Below are 25,662 nucleotides of genomic sequence, written 5' to 3'. Positions count from 1 at the left end.
GTAAGCAATTTAAAAGTAGCCTGAACAGCCTTGAAAAGCAAAAGGCAAGCAAAGCATTCTTACTTCCTACACTATTTTCTGCTCACCTCACTGTACCAAGTGGCATTATTAATTAATTCTTATTGATAATGAAAAAATTCTGCTCGATGCTGCAGTTTTAACTTGCCTTTAGGAACCATCTCATTATGCTTCTCACAGTTATGGAATTTTATGTCCAGATGCACAAGCATATTAAAATCATTTTTGCTTTCAAAATCCTTTCCACAGAGACTGATATCATGGAAAATGGGATTCTCCTTTAAATTTTCAAAGAAATTTTCTTTGCAAAGAGAAAGGCATTCTTGTGATAGAAAACCAACATTACAAATGTTTTATGTGGTTTCAGCACCCTGCAGAATCTAAGCTTCATAGTTGTCAGCCCAAACATGGCTAATTGACCGTACTGCACAGCAATGATTTTCCACATTACAATGTATACATCCAAATGCACACAAAAATAATGAGTAAAACCAGAGTGATGTAAAGAAGTTACTGTAGTTCTCCTTAGTGATTAAAATTTTTAATTTAGCTTAGCCAGAATTTTTTGTCTTTTTTCAACTGGAGGGTTCTGACTTAAAATATTAAAATATTCCAATTTTCCAACTTCAAAAACGAATGTTCTCTTGATCACTTAGACTTTACCAACCATAAGAACTAAAAAACTACTGTCTATAGATAGCCTGCTCTCATTTAGTATTTATCTTTCCTCACGGTCACTTGGCACATTATCAAATATCCAAGTGTCCTTGGCTTTATTTCTTCTGTAGTCTGATTAACTTATTTAGCAAATGATTTGGAAAAGTCTCTCTAATCAGGTTATTTCTGTAATTGTGCAAAGAGGCTTTTCTTTGCCTGGAAACCCAAACATTCATTAATTAACAGAGAGGCCAGAAAGCAATTAACATCCATTTAGAAATAACTTTTCAAATGTTCAAGTTGGCACCACCATGTAAACCAAACTCTGAAAGATGTTTGTGGCCCAATGGAAAGGTGACTTGGGAATCACAAGCCAAGAATCCAAGTCTCTGTACTGCTGCCAAATGGCTATGTGTCTTTAGGCAAGTCATTGTACTTCCCTCATCCTCAGTTCTGTCATCTGTGGAAAGAGGGGGTTGCAGTTAAAATTCTTTTCCAACCACGGTATTTTTTAATTCTAGTAGAAAGTGGGAAAAAAGTTAAAATGTAGAAGCAGTGAAAAAAAATTTATGTGTATTTATATATATATATATATATATATATATATATATATATACACACATACACACACACACACACACACTTAAGCATATATGTATATACATTAACATATTTGTATATATATATATTATATATATTTATTTATTAAGATTGTGTGGTTATGTTGAACACATTAAATTCTTATGGTAATAAACAGAATTACCTTGCCCTGCCAATACTTAGGATAGAATGCCTGGCTCTGGATATAGAAAAAAATAGCTATCATGGCATCAAAGACGGAGAGGGCTCCCATCCAATAAATCATAACCAAATCATTACAAACACAGTGAAGATTTCTGAAGTAGAATAATTTTTGACTTTGGTGAGCCTATAGACTAGGTATAAAAAAGTGGGGGGATAAACTTAGGAGCTAGTCGAAGCTATGAAACCAATTAATCACAATTCCAGAACGAGGGAGATCAACGGGGCTGGAGTGCTCTGGAAACTATTCTGTAAGTGGAACTTAAATAATTCTGCTAAAGAGAGACAAAGGGAAACAAAGGAAAAGGATGATGTGCTTTTATTCTCCATTGATTTTACCCCTACCTTCCTCCACCATCAAGCATCAAGATTTTTATATGCATTGCTTCCAAGCTAGAGATGACTCAAACTCCTAGCTTTTCAGTTTTAAGTGGATTTTACAAACTTGTAGCACAGACAAAAATCTTAAAAACCATGGCTTTCAATCTCAACAGCTAAGTGCTTCGTTAAATAAGTTAGTTGTTTTCATTCAAAAAGTTTATCTCTAATTAGCAAAAGCTAAAACCCAGAGGGTCAAGGTTGAGGAAATATACATAATAATGTTCTCCTACCTCTTTTTCCAATCCCTGACCCATTTTTGACCACTAGGAAAGAAAGAAAATATTAAAGGGAAATCATTAAGCTTAAATGCTAGCCGAATCCCTGAGAAGGCCTAAAGACCATCCCTGAGCCAAGTCCTAACTTAGAGGGACAGGAAAATAGAAACCTCAGAAAATTTCAGGGTGGATCCTGAACAGAAAGTGCCATTGTTGTGTTCACAGTTTGTAACCCAGGAGATGGCAAGACTTGTAGAGATATCATACATCCAACTGTCTCCTGAATGGTAGAATATCAATATCTAGGCAGTGATCCTTTGAACAGCTTCATAGAGTCTTGCTTAACCCCAGAGCATTCCAGGGAAAGCATCTAAAAGTTCATGGCCTTTCCCAACAAAGAGCTTTGTGGAAGGGCTGAGAGAACCAGTGGATTGGAAGACTTGAGACTGGAAGGGAAACGATTCAAAGTGTAGACCTGACATGGAGACCATGGTGAGACCACAGGCATCTCAGAGGATGCAGCAGAGATAGCAGCATCCATGGCCTGGCAGGATGTCACACCCCACGGGGAATCAAAAGGATAGAGGGTGGCCATGGACAAGCTGCTCCCACTATCACCAATGCCAAGACCCTCTATCAACCTCTCCTAAGCCCAGACACCCCTGGAAAAGAAAAAAGGAGAAGAGAGATGAGAAGAGGCATGTATTAACTGAGCCATTAACCAAATGAAAACTTAGTTTTAAACCAAAAGTGAGTTACCTTGAGTTGACAAGATCCACTAGCAGATGGGGACCGATAAGCTACGGTGAATTCTGTTATTTTTTTAACGGCATCGCATAGTTTTTTTGTTTTCTGTATACCTGGGTTTGTAGCTTGAGAAAAAAGTGTATCCACTACACGTGGGTATAAGCTGGTACCCCAAGGACTCCCTGTGCTATGTCCACAGGTACTATGGGGATCTGAAAACCTACATCAGAGTCAATTTACCTCTAAGGCAGGGCCATTCTCTGCATGAAACGAGGCATGCAAAGAATTTATTGGAATTTTATTTCTATGGCCCTAACTCAGCCTCTGAGTTGCCAGAAGGACCAGGCCCTCTCCTCTGTGAAGTGAGGGAACGCCAGTCCCCATGGTACTAACTCAGGCTATCAGAACAGAGCCTGGTCACGTTCATATGAGACCAAATCCAGAGGAAGCATGCAGGCTCCTAGCTTCAGGAGGGGCTGATGCAGGCTTTGGAGATGTAAGGAAGACAAAGAAAAGCTAGAGGGCTGGAGAAGAAAGTTACATTGGCCTCTGGCTATGACTCCAGAGAGGAGAAGACACTGTGGACACTTTGGTTTGGCATGCAGACCAACATTTCTGCCACTTTTAGGCAAAGAGAGTTGCTTACCCTTGGGTATGTGAGCCCACCTGAAGTTTATCCTCACTGCAGAAACAACTGTCTGTTCTTTGGCCATCAGGCTTGAATGGGATACCCGTCTGCCACTTCTGTGCCCTTTCTGGGGCAGCTGCTCTTGAGACAATTCAGAGGCCATGGGAGACAGAGGACAGTTCTCCACTCAAGTGACTGCTTCCTCTGAGAGTCTAGAACAGAGAGTGGACACAATTTCCCTGTGTTCTTAGGTCCCCTCACCTACCGGGCTATTTTCCTTGTCCCACCTCTTGGGAGTTTAACCCCAGAAGTGGCAAGTGAGGGAAGATTAACCCCAGAAGTGGCAAGTGAGGGAGCCCTTCTCAGGTATTCCTCAGCGTCTGGGATGTGTCATCACCTGGTTGGACATTTCTCCTTGAAAGCAGACACTGAACAGTCCTATCTTCACCACTATGCCCAGTCCTATATGCTGGATCCTGAAGGCTCTAAGGCAAATTTACAATTCAAAGCACTATCTTTTTTCTTCTTTCAAACACCTGGCTGTTGTAATTAATTGCTTCAAAGATGGCAATAGCTTCCATAGGTCTATACAGGTTTATTTAAAAACTCAAAGCTGCAAATTTACCTCTTTTTTTTTTTCTCTGTGTCATCCTACCCTGTGGGCAATGCATATAAAAGCTCCTGTTGTAACTGTAAAAATAGAAAAAAGAGTTGAGATTCAGAAGAATTGGAAAAAGTACATAGATCAATATCAAAATGTTCTGCCTCAGTGTTAACTTCACATTTCAAAGTTTTCTATGAAATTATCACTAATGTTAGAAGAGAATAAATTTTCCTATACCCTAAGAGCTTGGGGGTATAGCGCTGGACAGCCACCCCAAGTGAAAAATGTAAGAATTCTTTAAAAAATATGTATATATATATATATATATATATATGTATATATATATATATATATATATATATAGAGAGAGAGAGAGAGAGAGAGAGAGAGAGAATAACATTCAACATTATAGTTACATTTAATTTAATGGAAGAAAAAGTTTTCTAAATAAAATCTTTAAATAAAAGTGAACCCCAGAAAGATGATCCTTGTGTATCTGGCCCCATCAAGTAAACTTGTGCCCCCCATAGATATATTTTTTGGTTTAAAGACCTCAGATAGGAAAACAAAGAATTCTAGGGCATGCCTTCATGCAAAGAATTAGAAGCTTAAATATAGAATCTGAGAGAGCTAAAATGTCAGCATCAAGCCTTAGGTGTGGGAACAAAAATGAAATAGGGAAGAAAAGAGGTGAAAGGACATAAAGATGGTGAAAACACGGCATTAAAAGGAGCCAGGAAAAATCAGTTAGGGATATCTATGTGCTATAGCCAAAGGAAGGCAAGACAGGGCTGTAGGGAGTGGTTACCAATGAAGAGCCAGTTTAAAGCATCAGCAGGGAAATGGTCTGTGAAAGGAAGACCATTGGGTCTGGGTCACAGGTGAGGATAAGCGTGGGAAACACACTTTGACATTTTTGTTCAGTGTCGAAATTTCCTCTACCTGAGATTTTTAGCACAGACTTAGGAGATGAGAATCAGCTTCCTCATTAGCTACTGGGTACAATTCATCATAACCACTATTCTGAAAGCTAATACGGTGACTAACTCTCAACCTCTCAGATCCATTTTTTAAAAATCCTAAGGATGGTTACATGAAAGATGACCAGGGATTCTGAATAAACCCAGAAAGTTGGTAAAACCAGAGTAAATGATGCCTAAATTCTGAGTTCTGGAACACGAGAACTGCACACAAAGATGGTGCCTGTATAGTTACTCCAAGACTCCCCTTCCTTATTCCTTTCTGTAATTAATGCAGGATGATTAAAGTCTGATCTCTGTTCGTAGATTATCAATTATCCTGTGAAGAAGTAAAACACTTGTGCGGATAGGTGACCAGACTGTCCAAAGCCTTCAGGTAGCAAACATACGAGTAGGATTCTTCATTGAGACACTGTCTCCGCACAGCTACGGCAATAATTTGACAAAACCAAGGAAATAATAGTAATAGTAGTAATAATCGCATTATTTCTCAGCAACCTATCCCCTCTATATTTACTGATATTCTATATTTTACTGAGAACGGTCTTTACAAAGACTTTAAATCACAGCCTGCCTTTAAGTTAAAGCAGATCTATACATAAAATGAAAGATTTTTATACCTATAAAATGACATTAATGTTATCTATATCCTTCTTCTAAGTATAATGTGAAAATTTACTAGACAATGTCACAGATCACTTCAAATGTCTTTGAATAGGGAGCCTAATAAATTAAAGGGAGAAAACTGTAAAATCTGTATTATATTCTTGGCTAGGCCAGACCTTCTAAAAAATAATTTGTCAGCAAAACCCTTAAAATTACATATTCAAAGTAGTTCTCCTAAATTTACCAGTGAATGAAAGCTCTGAATGCATAAATGTTAAATATACAACGAGAATCAATCTGATACTCACATCCTGATGCCAAGTTTGCAACCAGTATGAAAGCTTAGCCTCGGTTCTTTCAATATTGTAAACTACAATCAAATTCTAGCACACAACTTTTCCTACAACATAAAAAAAACATTCTCCACCCTAGAATTTTTTTTCCCTAAGGCAGCTTATTTTAAAACAAGAAGAACTTGATTAGCTCCCCCCAACATTTCAAGGGCAGTATTTGCAATAAAAGGATGAAGGTGTCAGGAGAGGAGAATAATTTATGTTCAGGTTCACTCTAGTACCAAGAAATCAAATATTTGGGGTTAATCTAAAGGAGATGTCATGCAGTCAGCAATTATAAAGAGAAACAAGCCAAAGAGGGATGTAAAACAAGGCAGGAGAAAGGAAAGAAAGGGGGCTCATGAGGGACACACCACAGGCACTGAAGAAGTGGAGAAGAGGGATGACATTCTGCAGAATAAAGAAGCAGGTCCTTCTCCTTTTAAAGCCAAGAGAGCTACTCCTTCTCCTTTTAAAGCCAAGAGTGTTAGTGGAAGTTTCAGCCACAGTCTCTAACAGACTAACTTCTATTTCTCAGTTTCCTTTCTTCTATGAGAGAAGTCACACACACACACACACACACACACACCCCTCACTTTATCTTTGGATAGTGCCAGGAAGAGCAAAACTGGCAGTCGTCACATTGTTTACTACTGTAAATTCATTTATAAGTGAATTTTCCTATCAAACTTATCATCATGGGGATTCACTGTAAATGGGTCCTTATGCACAAAGATGATAATACTTTTAAATGGCAAGGAACTGCAGTTAGTTTCCATTCTCTTCTTATAGATGACCACCTATCATGCGCAAGATACAAGCTGTCATAAAGCCTATTATTACATAAACACCAAAACATGTTATGGGCTGTGTAAAACAAATAATAATAGACACTGAAAATTCTATGCTTTAAACATGTATAGCGCCTACTTGAACTAAAACACTGGTATAAAAAGTTCAAAGGAATTGGTGGAGAGAAGGGCATGCAAAGGTTAAAATTAAAGAAGCATCAAATTGTCACTGTTTTTCCACTTCACTAAAAAAAAATAGATAATGACAGATAAATAGATAGATGATAGATAGATAGATGATAGATCAGCGAGTGCTGTAGACTTAAAATATTTCTAGTGATGTATAACATTCTATTTTAAAGAAAGAGAGTACTTACTATGTGCCAGGTATTATGCTAAGTGTTTTATGTATGTCAACTTGATGATTCTCATAATAGCTCTACGAAAAGGACTCTACTATTGTTTCCATTTTACAGATAAGAAAACTTGAGTCAAAGAGAAAATAAACACCTTGTTCAGTGTAACACAGCTACTAAGTAGCATAGCTGAAACTTCAACTCCACTATTCTGACACCAGGAGCCAACTCATAACTATAATTCATGGTTATATATGTAGATCCACTAAAAATATGAATTCCATCCACCAGAGAAAAATAGGAGGACGTAGGATCCAAGCTACCAGGGGACTTTAGAGTTTGCAAAGCACTGGAGGATACTGCTGCAGTATCCTACCCCTAGTTTCCCTGCCTCTAGAGCAAAGCAGCTAGGTCGACATCATTATGCTTGATACTCTCTAATGAAGGAGTTTAGAAATTTAAATCTTCATGCTTTAAATATAGCTTTTCTGTGGCTGTATGAACATGAAGGGGTTCATGAAAACCAAGTCCAGAAGTGAAAATTGTGGAAAGCAACTATAATTTTGATCCTAGTTCAGAAGCTCAATCTTTATATGTTATATGTAGTTTTAGTTCTTAGATTATAATAGGCAAATTGATTAATGAATATGAGCCCTTCCCATGCCACTCTGTGCTGAAAGATGACCTTCACAGTTTCATTTCCTGTGGATATGAGAGTGTGTTACTTGCTCAAGTTCATGGCTTGTAGGGGCCTTAAAGGTCATCTTTCTTTGTGACTACAGCAAAAACTTGGAAGCAGAAAGGTCAGCCCCCATATCTTGCCATTTTCTTTTTGACAGCTGGAGACAAAGCAAGAATCAAAAAGAAATCACAGTTTGTGACCAAAGACAGAGAAACCAGACCACTGATAAAACTATATTTATATTCACTCTCACACAGGCAGCAAGAAATAAATACCCAGGGTTAATCAAAAAAAAAAAAAAAGAAAAAGAAAAGAAGAAGAAGTTTGTTGTATTTTAAGGCAATAAAAAATTTGGAGGAGGATTTTGTTTTTAAAGAAAAAACAATACATATTGTCAAGATAAGATCTATGACTGCCCCTTTACCCAAAAGAGGTTAAGGAAGGATTTCAAGTTGTGTTGTAAAACTGGTTGTGTCTTCCACATGAGTCACATCTAGAGACCCATTTTTGTCATTTCAGTGCAAAACAAAGTGAAGAGTCTAAAATTAAACATTTGAGAGTTCAAATAAAACAAAAAGATTATAATTTCTTAACATATTTTATGGGGAAAGAATCCACAGAAAGCACTTTATAATAATTTAATAAAAAGAATTAATGATGGTGTAGCAGATTTCAAGTGAAAGCAATTAAGTCTGGGGAGTCAGACAGGCTGAGTTCAAATGCAAGCTCTTTATCTTATGAGCCATATTTCTTAGGCAAGTTACCTAAATCTCTAATAGTAAATTTCCCCATCTATATAATGGGCATAATAACTCTTTCTTTATAAGGCTGTTGTGAAGTTTATGTGTAACAGCGTATGTAAAATCCTTGACACTCCTTCCTTCCCTCTCTCCTCTCCTTCCACTTTAATGAACTTTCTGAAACCAGAAATGTCCTGTGCAAAAACATTTTCTTCCATTCAGATAAATTTCTGAACAAAGTTTGCAAAACCCCAATACAACACTGTCTACCACAGTGACACTATAAAATATCCATTCCATCTTAGCAGCAACACAAATTTCACATCACATAATGTTACAAAAATTATATCTCATTCGTGACATACTTGCTGTAGCATTTTTTGAAGTATAATTCATGGAAAACATTTCTGAATTTTCCTTTGCGCGGTCTGACACCCTCTCAATTCACTGAAGCTACAACTTACCATTTGAAAGAAAATTAACATGTGTGACCTGAATTTTCATTTTTTCATACCATAGGAAAGTGGAAATTAAATTCAAATCCTATAAACACTTAGGTGCAAAAGAGACAAGAACTCATATGCAAACAGCTAGGTTTTTTTTAGAGGTGTATGTCTGGTAAGTGGATAATTTATACCTAGAATCTAAATTTGTAAGTCTGGTTTTCAAATCAAGTAGATAAATTAAAACTACTACTTATATCAAATACATCAGCTCTTTTATAGAACAAAATGGAGTGTAAATTTTCAAAAAAGAATGTTGCATATTGATACCCAAGGACCACAGAAGACATTCCATACTCTGCACACATGGGGCACCAATTTCTTCCTATCAGGCACTCACATCCTAAAGAAATCACCTGGTGACATGTTATCATTTGGCTTTCAACTATGTCTATTTTGTGAGTTAATGGTAAAGGAATAATGCTTGCACTTCCATAAACTTTACCAAAGCCTTTGGGTTTTTACAGAAAGTTTTAGGAGCAATCTCATCAAAAACAACACTACTTTGTAGAAATCTCTATACAAGCAGAAATTTGTCACTCAAAGATCTTATCTTGGCTGGAAGAAATGACAGCAAATTATGTCTTATTACACCATTTATATATTGTGCATGTGAACAGACATAGTGTAATTGTAATAGATATGTATGCATATATATGCCATCTGCATATGCATAACATTTTATAATCATAATTCCATTTTTGTTTTGTATTATGCCATCATCTTTGCTGTGCAGTTCAGTACCATATTATTTTCATTTCAACCACAGCTGCATCATTGCTGCTGCCAGATCTCTCTGATTTTTTGGAGAAAATATACAATTTAAAATTGTTTTTTTTTTCTTTTTTTTTATCAGAAAGGAAAGTCATCAAGAATTAGATTTTATTTTAGGAACAAAGTAAGGTTTCATGGGAGAAAAAAACAAAGCCTTGGTGTAGAGAAGGTTTGTTCATTTTCTATAGCATTACTGAAGTGTCCGTATGCCTTGATAATCCTATCAATGTTTGGATCATCTCACTGGGGGAAATGACTTAATTTAACTCTATTTTGGTGTCTCCGCAAAGGTAAGTTGTCTATTTTGAGAGCCTACCTGGGTAGTTTTATGCTACTTCATTTGTGAATAAAACACCAAAGTTTGCCCAGCTCACTTGCCGAATCAGTTTCCACAAGTAGAAAAGGTGGGGGTGGGGGGCAGTGGGTGGAGGAGGTGGTGTGGGAACCGGCTGGGGATTTACCTGTGGCACAGTTGTCGTAGACCAATATCTCATAATCATAAAAACCTAGGCAAGAGACAGATCAACGAACCACAGAGATAGTAGGTTAAACTGATCTCTATTATTTCATGTTCTCTAGTGTCTCTCTTTCAATGCCATCATGGAAGAACTGGGAATCTCACTCAAAAATCAGAAAAAGCTAAAGAAAAAGTCAAGAACTAAGGGGAAATCTTCCTTCACAAGTATCCTCACTTGTCATCAAAGACGAACTCAGAGAAAAGAGAGTGTGGCTTGAGCCAGGAAAACACCTGTAGGAAGCTTGCAGGAAGAAAAACACATGCTCGCTACAGGTTTTTGGAGAAAGGATTTCTGACACCTGTGCTATGTGTTTCCATATATCTATATACATAACTCGATTATGCATACAGATATAAGAAATACAAAAGTTTCAAAAGCTCACATAGACCGACATTACTTGGGAAGCAGCACGGATTCTTTTGAAATTAATTTGTATGTTCACTTATTTCACCTTTTCTCTTTCATCCCAATAAATTGCTGTGTGTTCTTTCTAAATAATAATAAAACAACAGGGTTTTTTTTCCAGAATAATTTTGAGTGTTGGTTTGTTCCCCATTACTTGCTCTTATTCACAATGTTTGGTTTCCAAGTGTCATCAGCTGTCTGACTTTGCTATTTTGATGAATCCTCTTACATTTTCAGCCTGATAGAACAATTTCTGACTGAGTTCAAAAAATTCTTTTAGTTTATACCAAATACCTAGTGATTATAGTAAAATGAAACCATTCATTTTTGTGTTTTAAAATCTAATTTTATAAATAGTTTAATTGGTACTTGAAACATCTGTGAATATAAAAGGATACTAAAGAGGGAAAATTCATTCAAAAAAATAAAAGTGTCCACCACATTTGAGGCACCATTCTAGGTTCTGGGGATACCACAGTAAGGAAGAGGGATGTGGTCCCTGCCCTCGCATATATTATAATAAAATGAAAAAAAAATTCTATTACCCAAAAGAGGATTAAGCACTTCCTCAATGGAGGTCAGAAGCTGCGGGAACATGCAGTAGTATTGAACCAGGGATGGGACAAGGAAGTCTTCCTGGAGGAAGGTACGGCTAAGATCTGAAGGAGAGTGAGTTAATCTAGTGAAGAGAGAGACATCAGATGGAGAAGGCAAGCATTCCAGTTGAGGAAGTAGTTATTCTAAGGCACTGCAATAAGAGAGAAATAGGGCCAGAATGACGGAGGAAAAAGGAGTTTGGTAGCTAAAATGCATGGAGGTACAATGGGGCTAAGCAGTAACAACCACTCTGGCTGAGAATAAAGAACTGAGAGAAAGAAGACTGAGAGGAGGAGAAGAGAGAGGTTCCCTTGCTCAGTAACCCAGAGGAAGGATATTATAGCCTGGGCCAGTGGAGTACCAGAGAGACTGTTACATGACAGAGGTAACTTAGAGGCACAAGTCACACAGCCAGAGATTCAGAAAGTGGTCATGAGGGAAAGAAGAGGGGGTTCAAGGAAAACACCAGGATTTGGGTGTGGAGGGGTGGGTGTGGAGGAAGGGATGCTTAACTGGGGAGCTGAGGTATTGGGAAAAAACAATGGGAAAGGAGCAGGCATTGGATCAATATTTCATATAATTAAATCCCATTGGTTTCTGTAGGATTATTTTACAACTAAAAGAAACTTTTAATCTAGTCTCTCTAGAATTTAAGTACAAAAATAGTTCCAGACCTAAAAAGGAAAAAAAAAAAAAGACCTTTAAAATAGCAATAACAGATACTGGACAGATATTTTTCAGTGATTGTAATCAACACTCAGATTTCGGATCAATTCGAGTTTTATTAACAACAAATAGAAGACAATGTAGCTCATAAAACTGCATTAAGATGCTTATATTTAAAAATTACAAATAGAAATATGATGAATCCAACTAGCTGAAAATGAACTAGAATGATATGAAAATATGACAGGGCAAATATGCAGTTTATTTAGTTCATTAAAAATTATACCAAAGGAATTCTATTTTACATTTTCTAATTTAACAGTACAATATTTTCTCTCATTTCAGAAAATATTACAGTGCTGTATCCTTTCACATACAGTTATAGTAATTTGTGGAAAAAAAAGTATATCAACTTCTAATATGTAAAGTGTGTGTGTCAATCTGGCTTCTAGGTATTTTAAAGCCCGTTAACCATATTCCTCTTCACTTATCAGTAACTGAATTTTTATTCAAGGCATAATATATTGAACTAGGCAAAACTGCAGAACAGGGCTTTTTTATATCAACTACTAAATGTAATATATAATCACCTTCCTTTCCCCCCAATATTTTTATTCTGAAAACTCATTTGATGTGTACACATGGGCATATGTTTCTGTGTGTGTCTGTGTGTGGTGGGGTGAAGAACAGAGTAAGCTAATGAGTTCAGAGGAGAGAATAAGAAGAAACTACAGAATATCTGGAACCTGGTCCAGAAAAAATTCCCTGAGATCAACTATTAATCTTTGAGATTTTCATCCCTTCCTCTGAAGAACAGTGACTCATACACAGTTATGTAGAAATCAATGGCAAAGTTAATTAAAAACTGGATCTAACATTTCTTCCTTCAGCAATTTCTTGATGTTAATAGGAAAAGATGGCTCAGGTGAAGTATTCAAGAAAAGAAAGGGAAGTCAGTGTTGATTGAAATACGATGTTCACAGTTAAGATTTATTTTCCTTTCAAGTTTCAAATCTGAGCCTTTCTTGCCTTCAGTGTAGAGAAAATGGAAGAGAAACTATTAACTACTTGCATTGGCCCCATGGGGTTGCTGATACATATGGGGCTCAGAGTTTTCCATTCTTAGTCTAGAAGATGCTGGAGAGAGACAGAAATAAGAAGGAAGTAGGTTAAAGAAAACTAGGTGAAGATAAACTATATTTGACCAGCATTCTTTTCTCTATCTCAGCAGTTACTGCTTTAGTTTAACTCTTTGTCTGACCTAAAAGGACTAAATAGTTTCTTAATTAGGAAGCTCCTGCGATTGTTGTTTTAAAGGAGGAATACAATTAAGAGTGTCTATTCTGAGAAAGGTATCCCTAAGAGCTATATATGCAGTGTGATTTTTACAGAAACATGAAGTCTATCAGTTCCAAAATGTAAAGCCCACCAGAGTCTCTCGAACATCAGAGGATCCAATGCATCAAGTAACAAACTGGCTCAAATTATAGTCTACTTGCTAAAGTCATTTATTATTTGGATCCTTCAGCTTACAGCAAGGAGAGGACAGGCATTCACTGATGAAGGAGAGGACAGGCATTCACTGTCAGAAGTGCACAGGGTTAGGGCGAGTAAGCCATTCCACCTAAGGTAATGGAGTGCTTAGAGAAGGTGCCTACTGGGGTGGGGAAGAGGTGATAAAAGGTGAGGCTGGGACTTCAAAGGCACCCTCAGTTCTCAGGTTTGTTCAGGTCTAGTCCTGTACATGGAGGGAAACTTTTTTCCAGTCATATTTTTTAAAATAATGACCATGTAGAAGGAAGAAGCAGGACAAAATAGGAACAGTAAATCCTCCAGAGTGGAGACATATATACTACATTTACAAGTAGTAACTCAAAGTCCCATAAGCCTTGGGAGTGAAATGACCATCTTGACGTGCTGATGTTTAGAAATCCAGAAACAGGCTGGCTTTGCAGGTGAGTGTCCTCATAGTAAGTCACAGGCTCACTAGAGAGACTTGCTTTTAAGCTTTGTCCATAAGATACCCAATTAAAGAAGTTACTCCATTTTTACACAGCCTAGTAGGTTAACTGAGACTCTAAAATGGATTCGTGGACATGTATTGTCTGGTTTGTTTGTTTATTTACATTCATATCCTTCTTCCTTCCTTTCACCCCTCATTTCTTATCCCTTTTTCTTCATTAATAGAGTGCCTAGACATCCTAGTTTGCCCTGAATGATTCTGCATTAAGCCTGAAATTGTGAAGTCCTGTAGTTTAGGCTCCCCCCGCCCTTCACATGTGTATCTTAATTTGGACAATAAGTCCTAGGACATTTTGCCCATTGGTCTCAAGCTTCCTCTTCTTGACAGCCACACAGTTTCACTAACAAAGCTGAAACCTCTACTGATGTTAAAAAGGAGCCTCATCCAAAGGAGCCAACAGAAGGCAAGGGACCACTACCCTCCATCAAAGTAATCCAGTATGACCTGGAGGGAGTCAGATTGACTTTGACATTTCATTTGGATATTATGAGAAAAATTTTACACATATAGATATATGGCAATATAGATATAGATAGATGGTGATAGATGATAGATACATAGATACATAGATAGATGATAGATAGATAGATTAGATAGATAGATAGATAGATAGATAGATAGATAGATAGATAAAGATAGATAGATAGATCCCATTGTTTTAGTCTGACCTGGGCTATGCTCTCAGTAAATGTCAAGGTCATGTCATCAGATGTTAATGATTGTTATAGGCAGCTATTATTTAACAAGGATGAGCTAAATCCAGGTACATTGTATGTACTTCACAATATTTGCTCATGTAATAGTCATAGTAAACCCTAAAGGAAATATTTTTTACCAAGTTAAAAACAGAAATTCAGAGAGGTTAAATATCTTGCCCAAAGTCACTTAACCATGAAGTGGCAAACGGTGCAGCATAACCCTGCTCCATCATCGCAACAACAGTGGTTCTTTCCTAACTTTTGGAGGCTAAGTACCATTGACTAAATTCAGGCTTTGTCCCAAGCATACATGATCTCATAGCATCCTCTCAACAGCCTTACAAAGTTAGTACTCTCCCATCACAAAAAAAGGAAACTGTAAGAAAAAATGTTAAGTAGCTCCCCAAATTCAGACTGCCTGCTGTTTAAAGAACTAAGATTCTAACTTCAATCTCTCAGAGTCCAGAGGCTCTTAGCCACGGCACTATACAATCTTGTCTTTTTGTTTTAATGCAAACCTTGACTGAATTTTTAAAGAACTATCCATGGAGCAATTTTTAAAGAACCATCATTTAATAGAGCAGATAAAGAATTTCCTCTACTTATCGATGTTTGCTATTGTTGTTTCCTAGAAGCAATATTTAAGCATTCTAACCCTTAATACAAGACAAAATGAACTCTCCACCGAATCTGTGAATTAGTTGTATTACAGATTTAAAATTACTCTTTGAACACTTCTCATTCATAAGGCAAGTCATTCAAATCATAGTAAAAACATGTGAATGGCATGATATGATAATTACTGTATCTCAAGGCTCATCATGTTTCCAGTAATCTCAAAGGACACCATTAGATTGTAAATTCCCAGCTGATTGTAAACTTCTAGAATAAATGAGCATATTTCTTTGAAATATCAATCACTCTATAGAGGATTTTTAGCCTCTTGCATATAGCAAGTAATAAACAAAGTCTTCCTGAAAAATGAATGACAATCTTTGGAGCAAGTTTTGAAGAAGATATAGTCCTTGCCTTTGAGAATATTGGAATTGAATAGGTCAAATTTCAGAGGTGAAATTTTGTTGGGACACTTGATTTTTAAAGACTATGATTGCAAATGCCATTGAGTTTTCTAGGATTTGAATTCCTATCTAGCCACAAGGAGCACATTCTGGCAACTTCTTCAGTAAGAGACCAAAAAATATAACAATCTCAGAAAACACACACACACACAAGATAAAGATTTTCAAGTAACCAACATAAGAGAGAATTTTAAATGTGTCGATAATGTCTTCACTACTTTTATATCTGTCATTAAGCTACTTCCAGACTGTCTCTGAAGTTGCAGGCTGCTTTTTCTTGTCTTCATGATGAATTCTGTACCTAGAGCAGCAAATTTAAATGAGACCATTTTTAATAAAGCCATGCCAAGATTTAAAAGTAATTTAGTGGCATGAAGCATAATAAGCCAAATTATAGTGATGAAAGAAACATTTTCATTAAAGCTTTAAAAAATGACACTCTGAACTCCAATGTAGGGATGGAATTGAGTCTACATTGTCTCAAGGGAAACAAGGTAACAAATGACAGCTAGAATTTTAAGCTCATCATAATATATATATAATTAGTTTTGACCTTTTCACAACATTCCAACAAATAGAGTGATTCATAAGCATGCAGGTTGCAAATGAAATAAATTGCAAGGGTATCTTTCCCTGAAATGTTTAATGATCTCATCATAGATTTCCGGGATGATTTCCTTCTGACTTCCTCTGGAAAATAATGCTATTAGGAGACACACACCAGGTTAATTTCATCGACCCAGAACCAACCAACATCTACAACTTTCGTGTGGATCATGTCTTCCTGTTTATGTGGAAACTTTTTATTTCCTCCTCTCTCTCACCACTTCCGTCTCTCCAAATCCAAACCTGACTTAAAGACTCAAGTCAGATGCCACTGATTACAGCAGTTCTTTGGTATCGCCAAGAGATTGTTTCCAGGAGCTGCAGCAGGTACCAAAATCCACAGATGCTCAAGTCCCTTCTGCAAAATGGCAAAGTACAATGAACAGAGTTGACCCTCCATATCCATTGGTTTCACAACCGCAGATTCAACCAACCACAGAGTGAAATTTCCAGATGCAAAACCCACATATACAGAGGGCCGGACTAATTCTGTACTTGAAACTTTCCCTAATTTCTTTCTGTCTCTCTCCAGTGACCTTTATCTGCACTCAATCACTTTGACCTTAAAATTATTTCGTCCATGTTGGTAACTTGTGCAGCATTTTATTTTCCCCTTATTATCAGCCTCTCCACCACTGCTCCCAATGACTGGCTCACACAGTTTAGGATGTTAGCCCTATTAAATGTGTAAATGAATCCAACCGAGGCCATGAAATTATCCCCAAAATACAAAACTTTACTCATGTCCTCCATTCTTAAACTTTCTTGGAAAGAACTTGGATTAATACTTTCCCTCCTTACCTCCTCCTTTCTGTTTTCCAGATCTTATTTCTCTCCCCAAAGATATAACAAAATATTGCAAGTTCCCAGAAACTCACAAAGTACATCAGATCTTTCAAACAAGTGTCCATATTGAAGAGATTCTTCCTGGATATAAATGTTTGCATTTGCCTTGGCAATCTCAGAAGTCATTTGTAATTTAAAAGACACAAGTGTAACCCAGACCCTAAAAAAAATAACATGCTAAAAAAGAAGATTATACACCCACAAAATGTATTAATTCAAAAATTTAGGACTAATAGACTAAAAGAAAGGAAGGGAAGAAGGAAAGGAGGGGAGGAGGAAGGGTTCCAGGGTTCAGCTAAACAGCAACTATGTTCGCATTTATAAGAATGCTAGACTGGGGATGTGGAGATGGGAGGTTCTATTCCTCTACAGAGGAAGTAGGAAAGAGGGCCTTATGCTATAACCTAAGAGAGGTAGGTTGTAACTGAGTTGGACACTCCTGACAGTAAAAGTAAAATGCTAGCATCAATTATCAAAGGATTACAGGGGTTCTAATTTGTCTGAGATAGTTGATATTTGCTTATTTAAAGTAGAAAGATGGGCTATAAGATGGACCAAACACCTAGCCAGTTTTATTGCTCTATGTGGCATTAAAAGCCATTTAAATTTTATCAAATGTGATTGTTCTTTTTACCCCTGAATTAGCAATGAGTGCTGAAAACTTCTAACCAATGCCACAGAACATGCAACCAGGTACACCATTCAGGTCTCATTAACAATCACTCCAATCATGCTCTCACTGACCTTTCCTACTCCTCAACCTATGAAAACAGAGGTCTACAAAGGGTAAAGTGTGAGAGACTTTTCAGATTATCCTACTTTTTTCTTATGAGGGAGAGGTGTGCTCCCATCACCAACCGCATAAAGACAGGCATTTCACCCCCTCACCAAATACTTCTGCCGGTGACTTCCTCAGATGACCTTGTGCCCATCTGAACAGATGAAGTAGAAGATTACAGAGGAGATGGCCTTTGAACTTGCTACTCTTTAGTATGGGGACACACCAGAGCAGTTTTGTGATTTACACAGAATGAACAGCTGAATCAGAGAAAGAGCTGGTCCCCGTCATGAGTATTTTCTCTCAAACTATCATTTTTAAGACAACATTATTCTTCACTTCAGATCTTTCAAAGAATACTTTGTTACCTTTAATCACAGCATCAATAGAATCCACAGTGGCATTTTCTACCTCACATTTGTTCCAGGGTTTAGAATATGGCCCTAAGACAATGGGTTGGGCTTTCTTGAGCTGTGTCCTAAAATTTTCATTCCAAATCACATTGCTTTTGTAGTTTAAAATTATTTATTTAGCTATGAATCATGAAAAGATGGTGATGTTAAGTCGAAATAAAAGGATTTCTTTATACTGACAGTATATTTAGGACATTGGAGAGTTTTAGTGATAACGGGGGAAAGATGGAATCAATTTATGATCAGAATATTAAAACTCTGCTTTTCTACAGGTAAGATTTGGTGTCAGTTCTATGGGTGACTATCTAAAAGAAGTCCAAGATCATCAGCTCAGGTTTATTGGTGGTTCTCTGAACATCTTTAGAGGAACTGGATAGAAGATGATTCAGAAGCTGGTTGGTGAACCACAGAAGGGCTTTTGGTGCTTAGGTGGGATTTTTGCCTTTATTCCTCCCAACAGAATTTTTACTTTAAGTTTGGCTAGATCCCTCCAGTTTCCTTTCAAGGACCCAAGATGATTCTTGAATCTTGGTTTTATTCTTTCATTTACTCATTGTTTACCTTTGGGTAAATCATAAACTTTTCTCACCTAAGGGTCAAGGCAGGAACACCCTGGCACTCTCCATTGGGGCAATGAAGGCAGTTTCATGAGGCCTATTTCCTGAGTAGTGGGCAGAGCTAGAGGTGGCAACAATGGGGAGCTATTACCACCCCCAAGTCTAAAGGACCAGTTACCAGAATCTGTAGACCCCCTTAAAAGGTCATCCAACAGGAGCTGTGGCCTTCAGGGTAGAAATACATTCATTGTAAACCTGAGGTCCAGAAGGAGTGGAGCCAGTGGAACCACGATTACACTTTTTCAAGATTCTGATTTTCTGATGGCCTCATATTGGCTCAATCCAGCCAGAACCCATGTTTGATCCATGAGTCATGAGAGTCCACTGATTCTGACTCCAAAGGTCACTTCCTAAACTAGGGAGCAAGCTGAAAAATGGTCATGGAGGTGCCAAGAGAGACTTCCCAACACAATATTTTTCTTCTATATTAAGATTTATATGGATCAATAAGTAATAATTACCTTTCAAAGCTCGAGGATTATTAGGCATTTCAAAGTGAAATGCAAGGTCTCCTGAAATATACTTTAACTCATGAAGACACCTGATATTATAAGTTGCTTCTGGGAGAGAAAAAAAGAGTGGAATAAGATCAGTATAGGGAATTCTAGAAGACGAAGGAGGCAACCATATTCAAGGTGCAGAATTGGAGTTAGACTAACCTGGGGTGAGTCTCTCCTGGGCCACTTACTACATGTGTAAACTTGAGTAAATTACTTCACTTCTCCCTAGACCTCAGTTTTCCTAATATCAACAGTGTGACTCTTAAGAGTATGTACATAATGCTTGACCGAAAGTATTATTATTATTGGTGTTATTATTATTATTAAAGTCTGAAGTTAAGATGGAGAGACTGAAACTCTACTAGGGAGTCATTACGTGGTTTCAAAACAAAATCATGGGGAAACACATGGGCAGCCATGGGTTCCATGTGCAGCTATAAGTTAAATTGTGGTATTCACTGGCAAAAGGACCTGCACACCTCCAGAATCATAAAGTGGTGCTTCTGGTTTACACTGTTGTGTTAGCTTCTACTGCACAGCAAAATGAATCAGCCATACATATACATATACATATATCTCCTCCCTTTTGTATTTCCTTCCCATTTAGAACAACACAGTGCATTGAGTAGAGTTCCCTGTGCTATACAGTATGTTCTCCTCAGTTGTCTATTTTATACTTAGTATCAATAGTGTATGTGTGTCAGTCTCAATCTCCCAATTCCTCGCAGCCCACCCCTTTTCTGCTTTGCATCATACATTTGTTCTCCATGTCTGTGTCTCTATTTCTGCTTTGCAAATCTATACCATTTTTCTAGATTCCACATATATGCATTAACATACAATATTTGTTTTTCTCTTTATGACTTACTTCACTCTGTATGACACTCTCTAGGTCCATCCATGTCTCTACAAATGACCCAATTTCGTTCCTTTTTATGGCTGAGTAATATTCCATTGTATATAGGTACCACATCTTCTTTATCCATTCCTCTGTTGATGGACATTTAACATTGTCATCTTTAAATTGCAACATTCATTTCTGGGGCACATCAAAGCCAAACAGGCTGTAACTTGGCTCCAAAAGACAGGAAGGTTTTGTCCTAAGCTTATAGTATCCCCCAAACTCCAAGATATACTAGTCTGTGAGACATGACTAGGCCTTTCTACAAGTGTCTCAGTCAGGGTCCAAATATTTTTAAAATGTCACACTCAAGGAATTAATAAAAGAGGAATTATGGAAGGGACTGTTTATAGAAGTGAGGGCAAGAAGGAGAAAAGCCAATAAGGACTGACATTGTCACCCTTAAGCCAGAAAGGGCATTGGGAATGAATAAGTTATTAGAACTCAGCTTTAGCCATAGGAGAGGAACCACCTAATAGGAGCTGTGGCTGTAGGTAAAAGAACACAGCCTCCGTTGACACCATAAGCCACTGTGAGTGGGGGAGTGAGGGTATTATGGAATATGGTGCAACATGACCTCCCATTGGACAAGTCCAACTAGAAGGCACATGGCCAGGGAACCTGAGTGAGTGATACACTCTGAGAGGTCAGCCTCCTTCCAGTACACAGAGCAGGGCAGAGAAGTGTACAGAATAGATCTGCAGGGATGACAGAGAATAACCAGCACAAGTTTTGTGAATTCAAATTAAAACTAAGACCAGATGTAAAATTATCCTTAAGAAAAGATGGATTCCATATTCAGACCAGAGAATTATTGCCAGTTCTTGAGAGAACACAAGGAAATGAAAGCTACCCAACACGTTTTAACAGAGCTGGTTGAAGCACACAGCCAAGCAACAGAAACACTTCATAATATTCTGCCTTTTTAGAAGATATTTAAAAATATTCGGGGCCTAGCTTCAATGCCCATTCCAGAGCCCCAGCTCACTGCAGGCCTCACCAGCTGGTCTATGTCTCTTTTATTCTCTACTAGAGTACTTGAGAGATATGTTACTTGAAGTTGAGCCTAAACCTCTCTGGCTACTTGGCACCATAACTAGAAGGATTGTTCTCTGCTTGTATCATCACAAAGGTAATACCCACAGCTTCTGCAGGATTTCAGCAAACGGCCCCTTACCTGAAGTGCTCATAGATGCGGTGAGTATTGGAGTCTGGCAGGTTTTCCATATTTAGTCATCCTTCTGTATAGATATAGTTCTTCTGGAAAAGCATTTCATGCTGTAGCAACCTGAGCTCAAATGTTAGGAGAGGTTATCTCTAGATAACAGTGGTTTAAGTGATTGTTTCTCTTCCTACTTCTCTATATTTTCCAAAATCTCTGATATTCAATATTTTTTTTTATGTCAGAAAGTGTTCTGCCTATGTTTTCCTCTAAGAGTTTTATAGGGTCTAGTCTCACATTTAGGTCTTTAATCCATTTTGAGCTTATTTTTAAGTATGGTGTTAAAGAATGTTCTAATTTTATATTTTTACATGTAGCATTGAAGAGATTGTCTTTCCCCCATTGTATAGTCTTGCTCTTTTGTCAAGATTAATTGACCATAGGTGTGTGGGCTTATTTCTGGGCCTTCTATCCTACTCCATTGACCTATATTTCTATTTTTGTGCCAGTACAATACTGTTTTGATGACTATAACTTTGTAGTATAGTCCGAAGTCAGGGAGCCTGATTCCTCCAGCTCTGTTTTTCTTTCTCAAGATTGCTTTGGCTATTCAGGGTCTTTTGTGTCTCCATACAAATTTTAAGATTTTTTAAAGCCACTATGGGGAACAGTATGGATGGTCCTTAAAAAACTAAAAATAGGGCTTCCATGGTGGCACAGTGTTGACAGTCCACCTGCCAATACAGGGGACGCGGGTTCGTGCCCCGGTCCAGGAGGATCCTACATGCCGCGGAGCGTCTGGGCCCATGGGCCATGGCCACTAAGCCTGCGCGTCTGGAGCCTGTGCTCCACAACAGGAGAGGCTACAACAGTGAGAGGCCCGCATACCGCAAAAAACAAAACAGAACAAAACAAAAAAAACTAAAAATAGGGCTTCCCTGGTGGCGCAGTGGTTGAGAGTCCGCCTGCCGATGCAGGGGACATGGGTTCGTGCCCCGGTCCAGGAAGATCCCACATGCCACAGAGAGGCTGAGCCCGTTAGCCATGGCCGCTGAGCCTGTGCGTCCAGAGCCTGTGCTCCGCAACGGGAGAGGCCACAACACTGAGAGGCCCGTGTACTGCAAAAAAAAAAAAAAAAAAAAAAAAACTAAAAATAGAGCTACCATATGATCCTGCAATCCCACTCCTGGGCATATATCCAGAGGAAAGCATGGTCCAAAAGGATACATGCACCCAATGCTCATTGCAGCACTGTTTAATATAGTCAAGACATGGAAGCAACCTAAATGTTCATCAACAGAGAAATGGATAAAGAAGATGTGGTACATATATAAAATGGAATATTTCCCAGCCATTAAAAAGAATGGAATAATGTCATTTGCAGCAACATGGATTGACCTAGGAATTGTCATACTAAGTGAAGTAAATCAGACAGAGAAAGAGAAATATAGTATGATATCACTTATATGTGGAATCTAAAAAGAAATGATACAAATGAACTTATTTACAAAACAGAAACAGACTCATAGACTTAGTGAATGAACTTATGGTTACCGGGGGAAGGGTGGAGGAAAGGGATAGTTAGAGATTTAATACTGACATGTACACACTGCTATATTTAAAATGGATAACCAACAAGGGCTTACTGTATAGCACACGGAACACAGTTCAATATTATGTAACAATCTAAATGGGAAATGAATTTGCAAAAGAATAGATACATGTATATGTATAACTGAATCACTTTGCTGTACACCTGAAACTATCACAACATTGTTAATTAGCTATACTCCAATATAAAATAAAATGTTTTATAAAATAGATTTTTTTAAAAAAAATAATCTTTTTAACTGGGGCTTAGTGTTTTAAAAAGTTTCTTAATGGCAAAAAAACATAACTTTGTATGCAGAGAAAGGTGGAGGATAAAACAAAAGACTGGATAAACTGAGGCCTTCTTTTTATAGGCTTGATTTTCAGTAGTCCTGCATCCAGCAGCAATACCACTTGTTTTATCTTTGAAGTTCATAATATATCATGAACAAGCTGGGTTTATCTAAGGAATACAAGGAGTTTTCAAATATAAAATAAATCAATATAACTTACCATATTAATAGACTAGTGAAAAAATAGATATATTAACAACCCAAGTAATGCAAAATAAAAGCAATGAATAAGATTCTATTTTAGTATATTTTTAAAAGCCTCTTATATGAGAAAAATAGGAAGAAACTCTATGTTTAATAAAGTTTAAATGCCAAGACTACAGATGTCAAACATTATGCTTAATGAGAAACTTTACGTATTTCCTATAAGAATGAGAACAAACAAGGGTATTCACTAATAGAATTACTATTTAATCTAGTATTAAACAGCAAAAAATATAGAAAAAGTGAGAGAGAGTTAAAGAGCTTATAAGTGTTATGGAAAGAAATAAAATGTTATTTGTAAATACTGTAATCATCTACCTAGGAAAACCATCAATCTCAATAGACACACTATTAAAGTAATTAGAGTGAATTTATCATGACTGCCAGATATGTGGGCAAACTACAAAAATCAGTAGTATTGTTCTACACCAACAATAATTACTTAGAACATGTAATACAGATAAGATTTATTCATAATAACAATAAAATTATAAACTATCTTGAAACTAAGTTAACCAAAATTTCACAAGAAAATAGATAAAATTTTTAAATGCTAATAAAGGACATAGAAGGTAAGTTCTATGGAGAGAGAGTTCAGTCTCCTAAGTAGGAAGACTTAATATTATAAAGCTGTTAATGGTCTACAATTTAATCTACAAATATAATAGCATCCAACCAAAATTAGATTTCTTTGAAGAATTGAATAGACATATGCCTATTTATGTGGGAGAATAAAAGCCCACATGTAGCTAAGTCAACCTTTAAAAAGAAGAGGAAAGAGGAAACTCAATGTACCTGATGTCGACATACCTGAAAGTCACAGTTAGAAAAATCGGGATGATATTGGCAAAACAGAACAAAACAAAACAAAAATAAAGCAGGAAAAGAGAAAGGTGCACATTTATATGAGAAGTTAATATATGATAAGGCTGGAACCATAAATTGATGGGTAAGGATAAAGGAAATATTGTTCCATAGATGATGTAGTCAAAAATTATTCACTATGTGGAGAAAATAAAAGTGAATCTCTGCATACCAACACTTGAAGGGTGGAGTCTAAATGTTAAAAGTGTGATCTTGAAGAGAAGAAAGACTCCTTAATAGCAGTTTTTTAAAAAGGAATAGGGGGCTTCCCTGGTGGCGCAGTGGTTGGGAGTCCGCCTGCCGATGCAGGGGAGGCGGGTTCGTGTCCCGGTCCGGGAGGATCCCACATGCCGCGGAGCGGCTGGGCCCGTGAGCCATGGCCGCTGGGCCTGCGCGTCCGGAGCCTGTGCTCCGCAACGGGAGAGGCCGCAACAGTGAGAGGCCCACGTACCGCAAAAAAAAAAAAAAAGGAATAGGGACTTCCCTGGTGGTCCAGTGGCTAAGACTCTATGCTCCCACTTCAGGCGCACGGGTTCAATCCCTGATTGGGGAATTAAGATCCAGCATGCCATATAGTGTGGCCAAAAAAAAAGAGAGAGAGAGAGAGAGAATAAATAAGCAAATTTAAATCAAAAATATTTTTCAAGCCAAAAAAGGGACAAGAACCACAATGGAAAAAAAAAAAAAAGCAAAGAATACAGCTAGGCAATTTACAGAGGTGGAAACCCAAGGGTTAACAAGCATATGAAGAGATGTCCAAAATCATTAGACATTGGAAAAATTTAAATTACAATGATATATTTCTGTGTACATATTAGTCTACCAAAAAGGAAAGCTGAAACAAGAAATATTGACGGAGATGTGGGGATAGAGTCATCCTTATTCACTGCTGGTGAGAGCAGACTGGTGTTGATTGTCCAGAGTACAAAATGACACTTCTTGGTCAAAAGGAGCATAGACATGTCCAATGACCTAGCCATTCCATCCCTGGGTTTATGAATTAAAAATATTTTCGCACAGAGTATAA

General features: G+C 37.4%; 1 protein-coding gene across 8 annotated transcripts in view; it reads left to right on the top strand.

Annotated features, from left to right (window-relative positions):
* The window catches only part of GRIK1 (glutamate ionotropic receptor kainate type subunit 1), a gene marked incomplete at both ends in the record, with an annotated part of 424,965 nt that extends 414,415 nt beyond the window's left edge, over positions 1–10,550 (top strand). For 4 of the 8 annotated variants that reach the window (XM_079921721.1, XM_079921731.1, XM_079921727.1 and 1 more), the window contains one exon: positions 10,395–10,550. In XM_079921721.1, coding sequence (XP_079777847.1) covers positions 10,395–10,550 — 156 coding nt within the window. Of the gene's footprint in view, positions 1–9,897; positions 9,985–10,394 lie in introns of all 8 variants that reach the window. The other 4 variants (XM_079921724.1, XM_079921720.1, XM_079921723.1 and 1 more) reach the window with 2 other exon arrangements.
* Positions 10,551–25,662: the final 15,112 nt, after the last annotated feature.

The sequence above is a fragment of the Stenella coeruleoalba genome (assembly GCF_951394435.1).
Source record: "Stenella coeruleoalba genome assembly, chromosome: 5".
Classification (NCBI taxonomy): domain Eukaryota; kingdom Metazoa; phylum Chordata; class Mammalia; order Artiodactyla; family Delphinidae; genus Stenella; species Stenella coeruleoalba.
Note: the sequence above shows the minus strand (reverse complement) of the source record. Positions and strands in the feature narration are given on the sequence as shown.